The following is a 17,333-nucleotide window of genomic DNA, read 5'->3' on the forward strand; positions in this document are numbered from 1 at the left end:
GAAATAAAAAAATAATCAGACACTGCAACGTGCACATAAGCAATGCTTCTATCGCTTGTTTCTGCTTCTTTTTTTTTTTTTGCCTGTGCTTTTATCCAGAGATTAAGTACTTTCAGAAGATGCGTAATAGTGCCCCTATCGTATAACAGTGAAAATATGGATTGCTGGAAAAATTCGGCAATGGCAGGGAAAGAGTTAACTAATGGGACCTTATTGTAAAGTGAAACCAAGATTTTTTATAAGCCCTTATTTTTTATTTCTTATGTTATTTCTTATTGTGTTCACAGATAAGTTGTGCAGTATACATTAGGGACCAATGTATTGACTATTTCCTATTTCCCATTGTAATTTTCCTTATCATTAAAACATAAATAAATTATTCAGCATTATTCAAAATTATGAAGGTGGCAGCAAAAGTAATCGAAATATAAAATAGACAGAATTGAGTGTACATGATTAAATACTCACTATCAGCCGATATATGTAGACTATTACAATACAAATACAATATAAATGTCTCTGATTGATATTATGGCACCGTTATAATTTGCATCCCTAGTTTTCTTTGAATCAATGTTTCAGTAATTTATAGCAGTACATTGATGAAATTTGCTGACATAAATGCTCTAGTGTAGGTGTTATGTTACAGATCGGTTGAGTTGTAATGTGCAGAGTGCATTTTTATAATAATATTCCCTGAGAATGTCTGTTTTTACAGTCATCCCTGTGCGTCATCTTATTATTTCTCAGGCTCATTAAGTTGCCGCTAGCTGGCTTTAAATTCAGCCGGCCAATTAGCGGCGTGCTGCGCGGTGCTGTGGGTGTTGTGCACCTATTTCTCTTATGGAAATCTGAAGGATTATTCATCTTATTTCTACCAGGGGTCTTGAGTTCGCAGTCTCTCTCCGCAGTGGTAAAACGCATGCGAGTGCTAGAGGTCAGGCAGCAGGAATGCAGTGCAGTCAGGAAGCATTTGAAACGCAGTACATCAGAGCAAGTGTGGAGGACCCGCTCCTGTCAGACGCATCCGAATTACACACCAGCATAGTGTTAATCAATTGCAAATGGGTTTTTGAAATATTCAAATCTCCTATACCACGACACACAGATTCTGGCACGGGCACCTTTATGAGGTGCTGGAAGGGATGCTTGGACTTTGCACTACAGTTTTCTTGTTATGACAAGGTTTAGAGTCTCTGTGTCAAGTCTTTCTATTTTCTAAGAGTTAATTTCCAATGTAATATTAGAGGAAATGCATATGTGTGTGTATGTGTGGGCAGCATTGCCAACTGTGCTGTCTGGGATCCTCATACCATCTCTCTTTCTCTCTCTCTTAGATATTTGTGTTGACAGTCTGGCTTTGGGAGCTGTTCATGTTGCCCCTCTTCCTCCTCCTGCTCATTGGCTGGAGCTACTTCCACATCACACCAGGCATGGCCAGCTCCAGTCAGGACTTGGTGAGTGCTGTGATGTCGCCCACTCAGCTGCACAGAAAATGCTCCCTAATAAGTCAGAGTCTGTGCTGGTGACTCACAGGATTTAGAAATGACACGCATCAGTTTTAAACCTCACAGATTCTACTGAAGAATGATTAGAAATATTAATAGATGTTCTGTCTACTGATATCTAATGTCATATAAAGTACCTGCCAAAAGTTTGGAAACATTAAACATTTTTATGTTTTTGAAAGAAGTATTTTATGCTCACCAAGGTTGCATTTATTTTACCTAAAAAAATACAGTAATAAAAAAAAAGTAATATTTTGACATATTATTACAATTTAAAGTAATGTCATTTATTCCTTCAGCATCATTACTCTAGAAATATTCCGTCAGAAATCATTCTAATATGCTGATTTGATTTGCTGCTCAAGAAACATTTACTATTATTATTATCAATGTTGAAAACGGTTTCTGCTGCTTAACATTTTTGTGGAAACAATGATACCATTCAAACATTTGTGGTAAGATAAAAAAAAAGCAAGATCAATTAATACTTTTATTCAGCAAGGATGTATTAAATTGATCAAAAGTGCCAGTGAAGAGATTTACAATATTACAAAATATTTCTATTTAATAAATGCACATTAATAAAAGTATCACCATTTCCACAAAAATTTGAAGCAGCACAACTGTTTTCAAGATTAATAATAATAAATGTTTCTAGAGCAGTAAATCAGCATTTCAGAATGATATATGAAGGATCATGTGACTGAAGACTAATGTAACGATGAAAACTGTGCTGAAAGTGTGAGAATACTGTGGGATGATATGAAACAAGCACAGCAATGTAGGAAACTCGATATATAGTTTATATATTATGACACTATCCGAATGTTGCTTTACCACTCATAATTAAGTATTCCAGCGAGTCATTAGATAATTTAAAGCACATTACGCACCTTACAAGACTGAAATCAGTCTTTTTTTTTTAGTCTTTTCACAGCATTTCTAAAGACATTAATTGGTCAGCCCGTCCTAATTAGATCCATGTTATCTATAAATTCAACATTCACAAAGGTTAAGATGTCTGAAATGCTCCCATCACCCTTGGTCGCGAGTTTGAACGTAGCAGCCACACTTTGAGTGACCTTCATCTCCAGTGGGTTGTGTAAACTGCATTCGAGTCTTTACTCAGAATGTATCAGCTCTTTGTGCACCAGCGGCCCGTCAGTGCCGTATCTCAGGCTCGGGACGGGGGTGTGCGCTCTGGCACCTTGCGGAAAAGAGTGCCACAGTTACATTCAATAGCCAGAAAGGGTCAGGGATGACTTAGGCACCCGAACGGCCAAGATTAAATGCATTCCTTTTGGTTTCAGGTGCATGTGTGAGTGTGTGTACGTGTTTGTTGTGAAGAAATTAGATTGCTTGGTTGTGACATCGCTCTTGTGAGGAAGGCCCTTCTCATTCACCTCCTCCTTTTGTGCGAGGTCACCCGAGAGGCAGTTGCTACGGCAACAAGGCCTCTCCCAATGGGGGTGTATATACAAGCGAAGGTTTCATTACGAGGTGTTTGTTAAGAAAATGCTCCATTGCCCACGTGTGTCTCAATCTCATCCGCTCTCTGTCTCTTTCTTCTTCTTTTACAGGAGAACATGTCCGTGGCCGAGGACGAGGACGAAGATGAAAAGGTATTTTGCCGGTGTCATGCGTGGTTTTTGATTAACCGCTGACTTTTATAGAGCCTCTCTGAGCTGTCCTTGGGGTTCTGCATAGATGGACTGTACGCTGTACCTTTAATAATGCGTTTAACACAGGACTGCAACTTAAATACGCTCAAAATGAGGACAGACGATTCAGCAAGCACATTTTCCCTCCAGTACTTTCACACCAGTCCTCTGGGAATCCTCGCTCATACAACAAATGGATTTGGTTGCTTTGCTGTGGTCCTTTGAAACGCAGAAATAAGCACAGAACGGCATCATTAATTGAAGTTCGCCTTCCGCTGGGGAATAGAGGCATTGTAAGGATTTTGAGGCAGGCATGGCTAAATAGGGAGGCTGGACTGCAGTTGAACTCCCCTTTTAGCATCTTATTTTTTTATGCTTAAGATGAGTCATTAGACTAATTACAAATTCTCCCAAATCAGCTTAGATCCAATTATTCTTAAAATATTCATAAAAAAAAGAAACAGTACAAACATCCTTAATTGTTTTGCCGTTAAAAAACAACATTTGAGCTGGTATGGTTTCGTTGTGGTGCGTGTTGATGGTACAGTAAACTGTCATAATGGTCAAAATCTGAATGCCGAGTGCTGAATAAATTCATAATGAGGCAGGGCAGGCTCATAATCATTTTAGGCCACGCTGTCTGGTCCAGAGAAGAACGAGTTAACAGGAAGATAATGCGTTATTGCTTTCCGACTTGGATGAGCGGAAGTGCGCAGCTCTAAGCCTCCGAGCGCTGACCCTTGCGCTGTACGGCTAGGGCCTAGGATTCATATTCATAATGTGCTCAATATATTCTGCTATGATGACCGCAGGCTAGCTTCATCTGTTGAGAGGAACCCCTCTGTTAAAAACAGCTCCCTCTTCCAAATCCTATCCGAGCCAAGCAGATAATTCACGGATGAAACGCATGATATGTGTGTGCATGCACATTAGTTTACGCCCAGCAGCTAAACAATTGTAATATATCTTTTTTTTTAAACGGCATATAAGCCTTATAAATATTTGGATTTGGGAATGTGTGAGTTTAAATTAAGATAAAATTAATGTCACAAAATTATATTAGTTTCATTAATTTGTATAATTAGCTTGGGATATTGAATTCAAGCTGTAAAAATTCGACCTTGCATGTCCGGTCTTGGACTGCCTGTGCATTTATTTATTTGTATTATTTCATTATAATTACAAGTAATAGAATCAACCGTATTTTTCTAGTGAGACATATTGTGTTTTTACACCCTTTCACGTCTTGTGTAAATGAAATATCTCCTTTCATTTATCAAATTACCCAGATGTCCATGTTTATTTTAAGTTGTCAGCTCTAATTTAAGGTGGCTTGTTTCAAAGTCCTGTTATGTTTTTTCCCTTTGACTTCAGTTTCACGCAGGCGGATCAAACAGTGTAGCGTTACACTTCCTATCAAAGTCATCGCAGCTAATGTTTTGGGGTTGGAGAATGATCGGTGTTAAATGTGATCACTTCAAAGGTGCCGTTTTTTTTCCCTACTCTTTGGTTAACATGGGGATAAAGGCTGTCCCCTCTGAGGAGGTTACGATTACCGCCCGTTTTTTCACTGTGTTTTCCCCTGGAGGAAGAGAATATGTAAACCTGCAGCTGCGATGGAATGAAGCTTAAGAAAGTCGATGGGAGAAGCCGCGATACTGCAGGAATAATAACAGATCTCCTCTACGAGCACGAATCTGTCCTGGGGGAGAGAGAAATTTACAAATCACGAGCGGCGATGTAACTTCCCTTCGGCTTTCGGTATCAATTGTGTTGAGCTCACAGACACTGGTTTAAATCACATCAGAAAACGATAGAAGAGAAAACAACCCCCTGGATGAGCGAGAGGCCCTGTTCCCTGGGCACAGGTCACCTAAGAGTACCAGGCTTTGGCTAGACCCCCCCTCTTCCACCGTAGCCCAGGGTATCATCGGTGCTCTTCTAACCCTCAAGCCCTCTCCCCCCCTCACATCTAACATATCACCTTCAGCACACACCACAAGGACAGAGTGTTGATGTCATAATCATTGTGTATTCCAGAGTGCACAATCCTGTGACATATCCATTAGGGAGTGCTGGGTGTTTTGTGCTTGTTTGTACGGTGGTTGTCGGCTTTAACAAACCCATTTGCAACACATTTAGCCAATAACGCAGGTGTTTTATTTAGGTGCGTTCCTCTGGTTATTCCGTTGTGGAATAAGTGAGTCGCGAATATTTGCACCAGCTTTGAATGAATATTCAAATTTGATGCCATTTACCCAATTACAGGAATGTTAAATGAACCCTGCCTTGCAGTTGTTGTTTTTTTGTTTTTTTGATTGTGCCGAGCATCCCTGTGAAACTGCATTTTCTGTTTGCCTTTGTGCAATCTGTTCCCTATTAAGCCAACATAAAAGTTATGTGACAATTTCATCTGCATTGAGAATATGATCTGACACAGGTTTTCTAATCAGTAGACGTAGCGCGGATAGTTTATTTATGGTGAAAAAAATTAGTTTCCACCTCAGAGGCGAAAAAAAAAAAGCATGTCTGACTTCAAGGAGGTTCAGAAAGATGAATTGCAAAAGTCCAGAGAACTTGTATATCACGCTTCTATGCATGCTTTCACTGTCATCTTTTGGTCTCCATTAATATGAATATTTCATGTTTGTCATTTTAAGACTTTACAGCCTTATCAAAGCAATCTGTGATACGTCACATGTACAGCGAACCCAGAAAGGTTTTGGAAACTAAAAAAATATCATTAGATAACATAATATTAAAGCAAGTTGACACCTGCAACATGAAACAAAACAATAGGTGTTCATCACATGAACTATGGGCATGATCACACTTTATTTTTGAACAGCATCGAACAGATCTTTTATAATCTTAGTTTACAACACTTTATATATTAGGTGGCTTGCATTGAGGAAAGGCTGAAAAAGTCAAAACTGAGCTTTTTATAGTTTTTATACTACTCAAGCTCGATTGGGCTCATAAGTTTACGTATGCAAATATCTGTTCTGCCAAATAGCTTCATCAGAAAACAAAATGCAATTTTTTTTTAAATATAATCATTCAGATTTGTTAATGTTAAAATAGCAAAAATAAAATAAAAAGAAACATTATGAAATGTAGAAAGATCCAGCAGTTCATAATTATTATTGTTTTATTTAAATAAACTAGCAAACGTCTTGTTTTGCTGGAAAATTAACTTTGTGATCTATTTCTTTTAAATAACCGCCACTTGATTTGATATTTTGTTATCTATTATGTGACTTATGTGTTCAAATATTTTTTGGGGAGCACTGTAAGTTCATTTTTCTTGCGGTTGGTGGAGAGTCATTAAGCAAAGAAACACTAAAGACATTTGAGCTGAAATCAAACACAGTTGATACACTGAAAGAATATATCATCTTCTGCACTTTATCCTGCTTTGACACTTTCCTCACAAATCAGGGATCTGAAATGACTCATAACAGGAGGCATGTTGACTTTCTCTTGATTGATATCCTAGTCTCTGTGTACGGACATGCTGTGTGTCGCTGGAGTCGACGGGTTGTGCTGAGTGGAGGCATGACTGGCTTCCCATGGTTCCCTGTGTCTGGGGCCGAATGGAGAGTGACAGTGGGGAGTCCGGGCTGAGCTTTCCCAGGGGCCGTCTCACCGGGCCCGCTGTCTGGGGGACGGTCACTTACACAAACATATACAGCGCTCGATCACACGTTTGTCTTCCCCCCCATACTATCCATCATTACTCCTGTCATTATTCCATCCTTTTGATGTGAGGGCTTCTCGTTTCTCTCTCTTTCTCTTTCTTCTCTTCCCCCTTTGGAGAACTATACTCATGGGCTCTTATGCTGGAGGATTTCTCTGATGTGATCATGTTGCTTTGGACGTTAGATTACCCTAGCAATCTTCTTTAAGTAAAATGGAATAGAATTTCTCTCTCTTTTTTTTCATCGAAAGTCCATTTAGCCCATGTCTCTGAATTACATGGCAACCCAATACTGTGTGATGCATCAAAATACAAAAAGACAATGGGATTTCCCATCTCTCTTACAAGAAGTAAAAACATTGCTTTGTATAACAGGATTACACTCAGACATTGCAATCTTTCTCCCACGAGCTCAGATACAGAAAACGATAAATCCAATGATTTCAACCCTGCACTCAATCTTGCGATAAGGTGGGCAACTCGGAGTTTTCATACGCCAAGAACTGGTACTCGAAAAAGCTTGCACCCTAGGAAACGAGCCAAGACTTGCCCGGCAGAGACGCGTGGATTAGACGACCTCGCAAGTTGGCGTCTTACGCCGTCTGTGTACTCTAACTCTCTCTCTCTCTCTCTCACTCTCTCTCTCTCTCTCTCTATCTCTGTATGCTTTCTGATTGCCATTTTTACATCTTTTTCCTCCTCCGCTTAATCTTTGATTGTGATGCACCTTTATTGTTTGCGCCTGACAAATGCTGAAATACTCCTAGATTCGTGACAGCTCTGGAGGAGAGGCTGACACATTCTCACGTCTGAGGAGATGTTACAGAAGCTCATTACAGGCCATTGACTAGATGAAATACTGGTGATGGCACTCTGGAAATAAACTGCTCTTCCTTTGTAGGCTTCTAGCAGCTGACTTCCCTCATCAGTCTCTGTCTTTTTTTTTCTTTCTCTTCAGGAATCAGAGAAAAGAGGACTGATGGAAAAAATCCACATGGTTCAAGAAATTGTGCTTACAGTTCAGAGCACTTTAGATGAAGTGGCTTGCATCGGGGAAAGAGTGAAAAAGTAAGAACAGAGCATTTTATACCTCTTCTGAAGCTCACATATGCTTATACGTTCTTGGCAAATAGCTTCATTAATAAAAAAAACTAAATGCATTTTATGTGTCCTTTTATTAAAAAGACTGTTTAGTGCCACGTTTAAATAAAATAAATAGAGAATAAATCTATCAAGTTTTCAGAATTAAGTCATTATTATGAGATGGATGCTAATGATAACAGATACACCAAAAGCAAGGATTTCTTTGTTGGTAAAGCTACTCGGGTGAACTATTATAATTATTCATGCATTTTCGTTATATAATGTAGATTTAAATAGTTTTTATGCAATATTATGCCTTTAATCTCCAAATTTATTCTCAAAGGTTTACAGCTTCATTCTGATAATATTATTTTGTCTTAAATTTGTATTTTACTTGGCACTAAAACACTGTAATAGCAAGGAATCTGAACTGTTAATAACATACATACTGTGTATCCAAAAATATATCATTTATGAAAATTAATTAATGGCTTGTGTCTCCATTGACAGCACATTCAACTGGTCAGTGCCGTTCTTGTCATTCCTGGCCTGCCTGGCTCTGTTTCTGGCGACGACCGCCTTGTACTTCATCCCACTGCGCTACATAGTTTTAGTGTGGGGTAAGTAAGTGAGACTCCATGTGTAGCCCTTTCACCCAATCATGCGTGATACTCCAGTGCTGCTGTTAAGCTGTCTCCACTTTCCTTTAAATGGAAGTCATGCAGAGGTGTTTTAGAAAGAATCACACTTTACTGTCTCTGAGCTTTGAGCTCGAACTCCTTTACTGACGCCTGACGAAAGCTATTTAAAAAGTGATCCATTTCCATAACTCTACCTGTGACAGCTGATCAGAATCATGAACATGATCCGCTGTTGGCTGGGGAGACCAGCTGCTCTGAGGCTTTGCAATCTTGTGAAAGTTTGATGTATGTACAGTTAGAAAGAAAGAGTTAGCGAGCGTGGGCATTATTCTGCCGTATTAATGCTCCTGATGTCAATTAGTGGTTTCACGTATATGATGATTAGTTTTGATGATTGGAAGTGTGCATGGAAAAAAATTAATTCACATAATGTTTCGTGTCTTAAAATAAGGAATTATATATAACATGTACAAGTTTGGGGTCAGTAAGATTTTTTTTATTTGATAAAAAATACAGTAAAAACTTTCTTATTTTAATATATTTTAAAATAACATTTTCAGCAGCTATTACTAGCCTTCAGTGTCACATGATCTTTCAGAAATCATTCTTATATTCTGATTTGCTGCTCAAGAAAATGTTGAAATAATTCGTGGTGCTTAATATTTTTTGTGTAAACTGACACATTGACTACAAAGATCAAAAGAACAGCATTTGTTTGTTTTTTATAACATTATAAATGTCTTTACTGTAGTTTTATTTGATCAATTTAATGTCTCCTTGATGAAAAAAATAAGTAATTTCTTTATTTAATAATAAAAAATAAAAAAAACATACTGACCCCAAACCTTTGAACAGTAGTGTATTCTTCTTAATGTTTTCATGAAAGAAAAAGTGTGATGCTATCCAAAGTTGCTAAATTAACTTAGCAAAATTGGAATATTGCATAAAACATTTGCGAATAAAGCATAGTTTCCATCCAGTGAGTTGAAGAAAACAAAATCTTCCCTTCCTGATAAACTGTTGCCAAATATCACTAAGAAAAATTAAAATGACTGCAGAAGCCATGCACTGTGGGTATTTTTTTTGTATATAATAAATGACTTGCGCCTCATAGCACGCATACAAAACACAATAAATGCTGGCATGCTATCTTTCTTTCGGAGGACGATGCCTGCTGTTTGGGAACGCAGTCGTTTAAGACTCGTTTAAGTTCTGGGAGGTCATTATACCGAACCACTTTGATGACAGACTTTGGCGTAGGCATGTCAGAATGACCAAAACAACATTTCAGATGCTGTGGAACACGATCGATCTGCTGGTTAGTCCAGTTATGCTGTCATATCGTGTAGCCACATCTTTTTTGATGTTCATCGAGTAATGTTTTTCGGTAAATATGTTTCCATTGTAGTCTATGCGTTTGTTATGTAATCGGATAAAAAAATGTAACTGCCGAGATATATATATATTTTTTAATTTATGAGCATACCTGCAAGTGTGGCGGGTAACTGTATTTATTAATGCATGCTTGTTTTCACAGGTGTCACCAAATTTACCAAGAAGCTTATCAACCCATATGCCATTAACACAAATGAAATACTGGATTTTCTCAAGAGGGTGCCTTCTGATGTTCAAAAGGTAAGGGTCCAGTTTTACATTTAGAGAGAGAGGGAGGGACGGAGACAAGGAAGGAATTCCCTGAAGATGTCTGCATTATTTGCTCTAACAGAATTCCCAAGTGTTACCCAGGATATTTCCTCTGGCTGTGTTTGATTATTAATGGACTCGTGCCTTTAAAGGCGGCCCCTGGCCCAATTATTTCCCAGCATGTCTTGATGGAGTCACCCGGCTGCCTGGATGGGGTCCGCTCTGATCTATCCTCGGCCGTAACGCTTCAGCCTTGTCCCTGATTATCAGTTTTGTCGGCCTGTGATAAAAGAAGGGTGCTGTAGAGGGTTCAGGGATTGCTAAGGGGTCGGTGTCTGCACACTGGCAGTGTGGCGGCCCCCGTCACATCAGGTTGGAGGACTCGATTAATGAAGTGTTGAGCCAACGCTGTCCTGCTGGGCGCCATATGTGATGAAACATTATCCATGGCTGATATGTCATTCAGGGTTACATCATAAGCCCGCGGATGTGCAGCCAAACGCTGAGAGTCTCGCTCTGTCTTTCGGACCCTGAGTGCGACAGAAGTCGGGATCCAAAGCAGGTCCTACAGTGACAAAGCGTTCTGCATAGGATACTTCTCTCCATCAACATGGCTATTTAACTGTTGTCCATGCTTCCTGTCCTGCTCAGATACTGGAGAGCTTGAGTGATTGGCTCAGACAAACCTCCTGGGATGAACCTCTGCAACTTTACGTTAACATATGTCTGTGTGGATAGATGAAGCCAGCATGACACACTGGTTTTGGCATGTGGAAGCAGCAAGTTGGCAAAACAAGATGGAAACCATTGCTGAGTTTTTAAGCCTTTTGAAGTATGTTTTCGTGGTTGGATGAACTGCCTGCTGTTCATTTAAATGGAACGCACCAAAAATGGGAAGACAGAATGATCTTTAGCAAAAAAAAGCAAGCCACTTTTTAAAGAACAAAATGCCAATAAAACGGCACAGTGGTCATTAACCATACCAAAAAGGTATGCAAATCCATGCTGTCCCCGTTAAGTTTACAATGTTCGAACCTTAATGCTAAAAAAAGGATTGACCAAATAAACAGCACGTTACAAAAGCTCAAATTGACTCCTGTCTCACGGTTCCGAAAATGACTTGGCAATTAGTGCCTGTGCAGTTCTTCAAACACAAACCCTCAAAACTGGACTTCATACAGCGGCCCTCTGTCCTAAAATAAGCAGCATCTGTCAGTTCTGAGGACAGTTTCATGTTCTGAGGCTGCCGCGTCTCTTTGTTCCCTTGTGCTCCATCTCCCATTCTCATAATCAGGGCCTGGTAATTAGTGTGCAGTCCCTACCTTACAGATACACCTCCAGGTTATGGTTTCGAGGAGAAGCAAACAAGAAAATCATTTGGACGCATTCTCCACACTTTCGAGTCCCATCAGCCTCATGCCATATTTAATTATTTGTCGATTCTGTACGTCGTTTGGACTGAAAGGTGGCCTTGGACAATAAAAGATGCCTTTAAAGCCATTTTCAGAGGCTGATGTTACTCTTAACTGTGAAAGGAAAATCAGAGTGTTTTTGGGGGTTTGCGATCCAGGAGCACCTGGGCTTGATAATGTGTCTGAAATGCCAATGAGCTTGCTATGTACGGGCAGTAGCAGGTCTTGTAGTGTGCAGTACTTGCTCTGCAGCAGTAGCACTGTAGCAGATTTATTCTGCCAAGACCAAACATATTAACATTGTCATATCAATTGCCATGCCGAATACTTTTGACGAGTTGTCATGACAGAAATAATTTTGTTGATGAAAAATAAACCTGTAAAATAGAGTTATACTTTAGATACTGTAGCAACTTCATGATTCACTGTGGTTTGCGAGACAGTATGAGATAAATGTATGATACAGCATTTGAGAAAGTACTGCAAAGTTTGCCTTTCTATCAGATATAATACTTTTTCATATACCGTTTATCTTCTTTGTTTAACAGTTCTGTCTAATACATTATTAGAAAACATAATGAGCTACAATAAACTAGTGAAGATGGAGAAAGGGATGTTTTTTTCGTGCGTTTGCACTCAGGCGCTGGTGTTGCCAGCACTGTCAAAATAAAATTCCTGCTGCTTCCAACCCTTTATTTGCCAATAATTCAAAAATATTGTCTGATATATCGGTCGAAACTAGTTAAAGTTTTTAACTGAAATGGCGTTGCATCAGCCCATTTATTAGTCATGGGATAAAGTGTCCTTTTCACATGCTGAAACATCACATTATGACATTTTGCGGAAAGAGAAGGGCTGACTTTTCAGTCATATAGCAATTTCATATAGCAATTTCAATTAATTGAACACAAGATGTACTTTAACTCCATATCTATTTGAATGCCAGATCTGAATGTTTAAATGGCAGTCTAGAAGCTGTGCGTGGATACGCTGTGAGCTCCAGGAAATAAATCTTTATTCAGTTTCTCAGTGGAACTCTACTTTCATCACGCCGACCTTCACCTCCGACCCGAGTTCACTCCCTGCTTTAAGTAAAGTAAACAGCATGTTCATCTGAAACGAGGGAAGTGTGTGATCATCTGTAACCGCAATGCCCCAGCCGGAGCCATACAGGCACTTACTCCTGCCTACAAGCTGCTATAATTAGTCTCCAACAAACTTTTCTCAGGAAGGACACAACTCGTAACTCCTCGGTTTGCGAGGACCTAAGACAGCGGGTCTGCTCAACCAGTATAGTTCCCTTATAGGTGGGGGTGGTATAGTCACCGCTGTGTCGGTACGGAACCCTTGACTTTTCAAATCTTTCCTCCTTGTGATTAATCCCCTCTGCTCCTGTGTTTAAAACATGATTCATTACAGCCGCGCCCGCCTGGCTTTCCCCCTGCACCGGCTCTCCTCAGGGGAGCCATTACCGTGAGCGGGCCTCAGCTCCGATTACCTGCGTCTGACCAAAGAGCTGTTTGTTTTTACAGGTGCAGTACAGCGAACTGAGAGCCGAGCTCGGCAACCAGGGCCCGGTGAAGAAGAAACGCTTGCGCTGAAACCCGATGGACGTGTCGGATGAAAGAGACGGGCGGCGTTTCAGGACACGGTCTGTTTAAGTCATAATGCCCCTGTGCGAGTGGAGGAGGAGCCCCCTTGTGCCAAGCCATCCGCATTGCCACTGAGGTGTATTCATCGACTGTGTTGTACTGTGTGTGTGTGTGCTTATATTTGTATCCGTGTGTGTGTGTGTGAGAGAGAGAGAGAGAGAGGGGCCCCTGCTGACGGGGTCTTTGGCCCTCGCGAACTCGCGGTCACAGTATCTGAGCATATGAAGGTAAAGGCGGGCTTCACCAGCCTCTGCATGTGGTCACACTGAAATGCAATGAAATACGACACAGCCTATTCATATATTTAAGTCTTTTTAGAGACCACATTCTGGTTCATTTAACAAAGGAAAAATTAGCCACAAAACATACAGCTCATACGTGCTTCCTGTTGCTTATGTTTACAGCAGGAAATATTTAAATGAGGGTAAAATATTTATAACGCGTAATACAATGGAAAATACTAAATGTCATTAAACATTTTTATTCATGCAAAGGCATCCTACTGTTCAAGATGTTTTGTTCTGTAATGTTTGTTTTTTATATATTAATCTTCCACGTTTTGTACATTTATGCTGCAGATAAAGAATAAATGAAGAAGATAACTAAAAGTTTGACTTCTTAAATGTGTTTTTCTTCTCTCGCATTCTTAACTCTGCATTATTTGTGAAGTATACACAGCATTATTACCCGGGCCACACTTCAGAAGAGGATGCTGGTCACTGTTGGAGGAAAACATCAAAGTCTCAGTGTGTCCAGAGCAGTCAGCTAATGCACCGCTTTTGTAGTTCGCTGACAATAACAAGGTCCAGATGAGAGAGCTCATCTCTCATAAAGAGGGAGGGAGATTGAGAGAGAGGAAGAGAGAGAGTGAGTATATACACTCCATACCCCGCACTTAGCGTCTCCCATTTTCATTAAAATCACCTCCAGTGCCTAATGGCTCTCTACTAGACCCATCACTCTGTAGTGTTAGCACCCGTGATGGGGCTTCAAGTAGAGCAAATGGAGATTTCCTGCCTCATCAACTTATTTATTCATATTACAGACATATTTCAGCCTCTCCGCTATCAGAGAGTCATTTTTATAGAAAGCAACATTTCCAAAGTGGTGCATCTTGAACGTAGGCATTCGGAGTGTTGATTTGAAATAAATATTAACCGATTATTAAGATATTAACCAAGTTAACAGTGATGGTAACAGTGTTCATTTTTTTTTCCTTCGACTGATTTACAGGGAAAAGTTTCTTTCAAAGAAATGTAGAACCGAACAGAAGTTCCTCAGAAGGTGTCTGCTCGCTCAATAATTTAGCGAGCGAGGTAAATAACCGAGCGGACGCTTTGTAAAAATAGCCGTAGCCATACAGATGAGCCCTAGACCCCAGCTCAGGGAGTTTGTTCAGACTGATTGGAGTGCTCAGCGTCCCAGCCTGCCCCCCTCCGTCTCTCCCACCCTCCCTTCACTCCTCTGCAGTTTGGTGCTGGTGAAAGGGCATCGGTTGGTGCAGCGTGAAGAGTTTGATTGGCTCTCAGGGACCTGCCGGAGCCTGGGGCTATCTCTTTTGACAGTCTGATAGAGACATCACGGCACTCTCCCAGGAGCTGCCACCGGGGGTCCGATTCAAAGCGAGGGGGAGTGGAGGTGACCCGCGACGCTCTGATGAGAGAAATCCCACACACAAACTCCTGCACCGTCTCCGCTGGGGGGCCACGGAGAAGGGAGAGGATGGAGGGGAGGGCCAGTGTCCCTTAGCTCAGTAAATGAGACCCCATCAGATGTCTGCGTGAGGTGAAACCAATTAAACAATGCTTGCAGGAACGCTCTAGTCGTCGGGTTAGCACCAAAACTTGAAAGCGAGCCTCTAAGTGGATGTGAAGTGTTTGTGCTGGAGGAGAGAAACGGTCTTCAAATATTCAAGACCGTCTCCAAAACGCAGATGAGGCTGCCGATTGGAATCTCTCATAAAGAGAGCTCGTGTTGACAAGTGTTTTTGGGTAAACTGCCTTGATTAAAATCATGCTTTGATGCATAAGACATTTTAAAAAGTCAAATTGTGGGCCTAATAGACAAAAATGAACACAAAATATTAGTGCTCCGTCTAACATTCAGTTCTAACATAAACTGTGAATCACTGTGTCAGTGAACATCACATGACCTGTGACATGGTGTATGCGGTGTATAAGAAGATACGGTTAAGCATATTTATTTGATTATTGCATTTTAGTATTATGTTTTTAGCAAGTAAATAAATATAAAGATTTGTTTACTAATCAGACATTGCTAATTATTAAATGCACTAACCATTTACAGTTTTATATTAATTTTGTGATCACAAAAATATGGATAGAAACACAGATGCAAATAAAAAAAATGTATACACTCACTTGAGGCGGATATACTTTTTCTACAATTTGCCCAGAGAAGTGACTATATTACTCTCTTGAAAACATAAGATTTAAATGTTGCTTTATTAATTAAGTTTTTTACAATATTTACATTTTTCACAAATTTAATACACATTTAGAAACAGAGGTAGTGATCGAAGACAATGGACCCACTATGCAATCTTGTTTCCCCCTCTCCTTTTGTGTCTTCTAATAAACAAAATCATGTTTAAAATGATCAGTTTGTCTCGGTCTCCTGGGATTGGAACATCAAATCTCTATAGATTACTAAACAGGCAATATGGTCCCTAAATGCATTCTTTGTATGTTCCCCAAACTCACTAATGAACATCTCATCCACACAGCAGTTAACACTGCTTGCATCATTCTCTCTCTCTCTCTCTCTCTGTTTTCCTTCAATAGTTGTTGTTTTGCTGGGTATGAAGCTGATGTCTTCATCAGGCTGTCAGAAAGGAAGAGCCTGCAGCTGTGGCAGGTCCCTCAGAGCCTGTCGCACTCCTTGTTTCCATGGTAGTCCTTCAGGCAGCACCATGGGCAGACTGTGCGCAAGGACCCCTACAACCTGTTTTTTTTTTCCATTCCCTGATATGCAGCCCCGAAGCGGGCATCAAACTAAAACGGCAAATAGTGAGAGTGCTGCGATACATTCTTTGCAGGTTCCGCATTCTCTGCCAACCAAGTTTCATTAGAATAAGATGCCCCTGTTCCTCAATGATTGTTACAAGGGTGCTTTCACAGTGAAGCGACCCTCCCTCGACGAATCTTCATAAGCTAAAGCTTCTTGTTAATGTAAAGGTGTCACATTACTTTACTTCTGATTTGTTTTCCTTGGTAGTAAGTCAAAATAAAAAGACATCAGAGACTCGCCGTGTTGCTGTATTGAGATTGCGGAGGTCAGGCCCCAGTTCCAATAAAGTGAAGGGCTTTCCTGGAATCACTAATGAGATCCGAACGACAAGACTGATTGTTTTTACTCTTCTCGGGGTGGGCCGCACCAACTGAGGACCTTAACCTACACGCATAGCCTGTCGAAGAGATTCCCACTTCTCCTACTTTTGAAGGAAAACCACTGTGGCTCAATCCGCAACGTATGTAGATGAACAAACACTAGCCAACGTGAGAGCAAAGTTTACAACCAGTAGCGGGTACAAATATTAATTATATTTTAAAGTCATGACTGCAATTGAGCCTGCGGGCGCCCGCCGCTGTTCTGCTGGCATGTTATTTATACAGTGGGCGTATTACGCTCGCTGACACCGAGACGTAATTTCTCGCAATACATCAAGTGTGCAGGGGGTAGCCTTTAAGAGCTTAAATTAAGTCGCTGGCCTTTAAAAGCATCTCTCTTAGGGCCCTGTCTGGATTAATAAATTCAACGGATTTGGCTTTAATATTATTCGGAGTGCATTAGAATGTAGCTAACAGCTGGGGTGGTGGCCAGTCTCAGAGGCCGAGATGCGGAGTGTGAGTCTGAGGGCAGCGCGGGGCCAAAGGTCCCTCTGTTACAGGTGCGGCCCTGACAGGCTCGGCTCTAGGATCAGAAAGGCCAGGCTTAGATGAAAGGAGGATGAGGAGGGCCGCTGACCGCCTCCGAAAACAAAGTCACCCTTTCTGCGATGGCAGCGGACAA

General features: G+C 40.6%; 1 protein-coding gene across 1 annotated transcript in view; it reads left to right on the plus strand.

The window, feature by feature from the left end:
• Window positions 1–13,926, plus strand: part of mctp2a (multiple C2 domains, transmembrane 2a) — a 50,526-nt gene extending 36,600 nt beyond the window's left edge. The window contains exons 18-23 of the mRNA XM_079620605.1: window positions 1,338–1,457; window positions 3,089–3,130; window positions 7,828–7,937; window positions 8,463–8,572; window positions 10,131–10,228; window positions 13,182–13,926. Coding sequence (XP_079476731.1) covers window positions 1,338–1,457; window positions 3,089–3,130; window positions 7,828–7,937; window positions 8,463–8,572; window positions 10,131–10,228; window positions 13,182–13,250 — 549 coding nt within the window. The 3' untranslated portion in view covers window positions 13,251–13,926. The remainder of the gene's footprint in view (window positions 1–1,337; window positions 1,458–3,088; window positions 3,131–7,827; window positions 7,938–8,462; window positions 8,573–10,130; window positions 10,229–13,181) is intronic.
• The last annotated feature ends 3,407 nt before the right edge of the window (window positions 13,927–17,333 follow it).

The sequence above is a fragment of the Phoxinus phoxinus genome (genome assembly GCF_949152265.1).
Source record: "Phoxinus phoxinus genome assembly, chromosome: 8".
Lineage (NCBI taxonomy): Eukaryota > Metazoa > Chordata > Actinopteri > Cypriniformes > Leuciscidae > Phoxinus > Phoxinus phoxinus.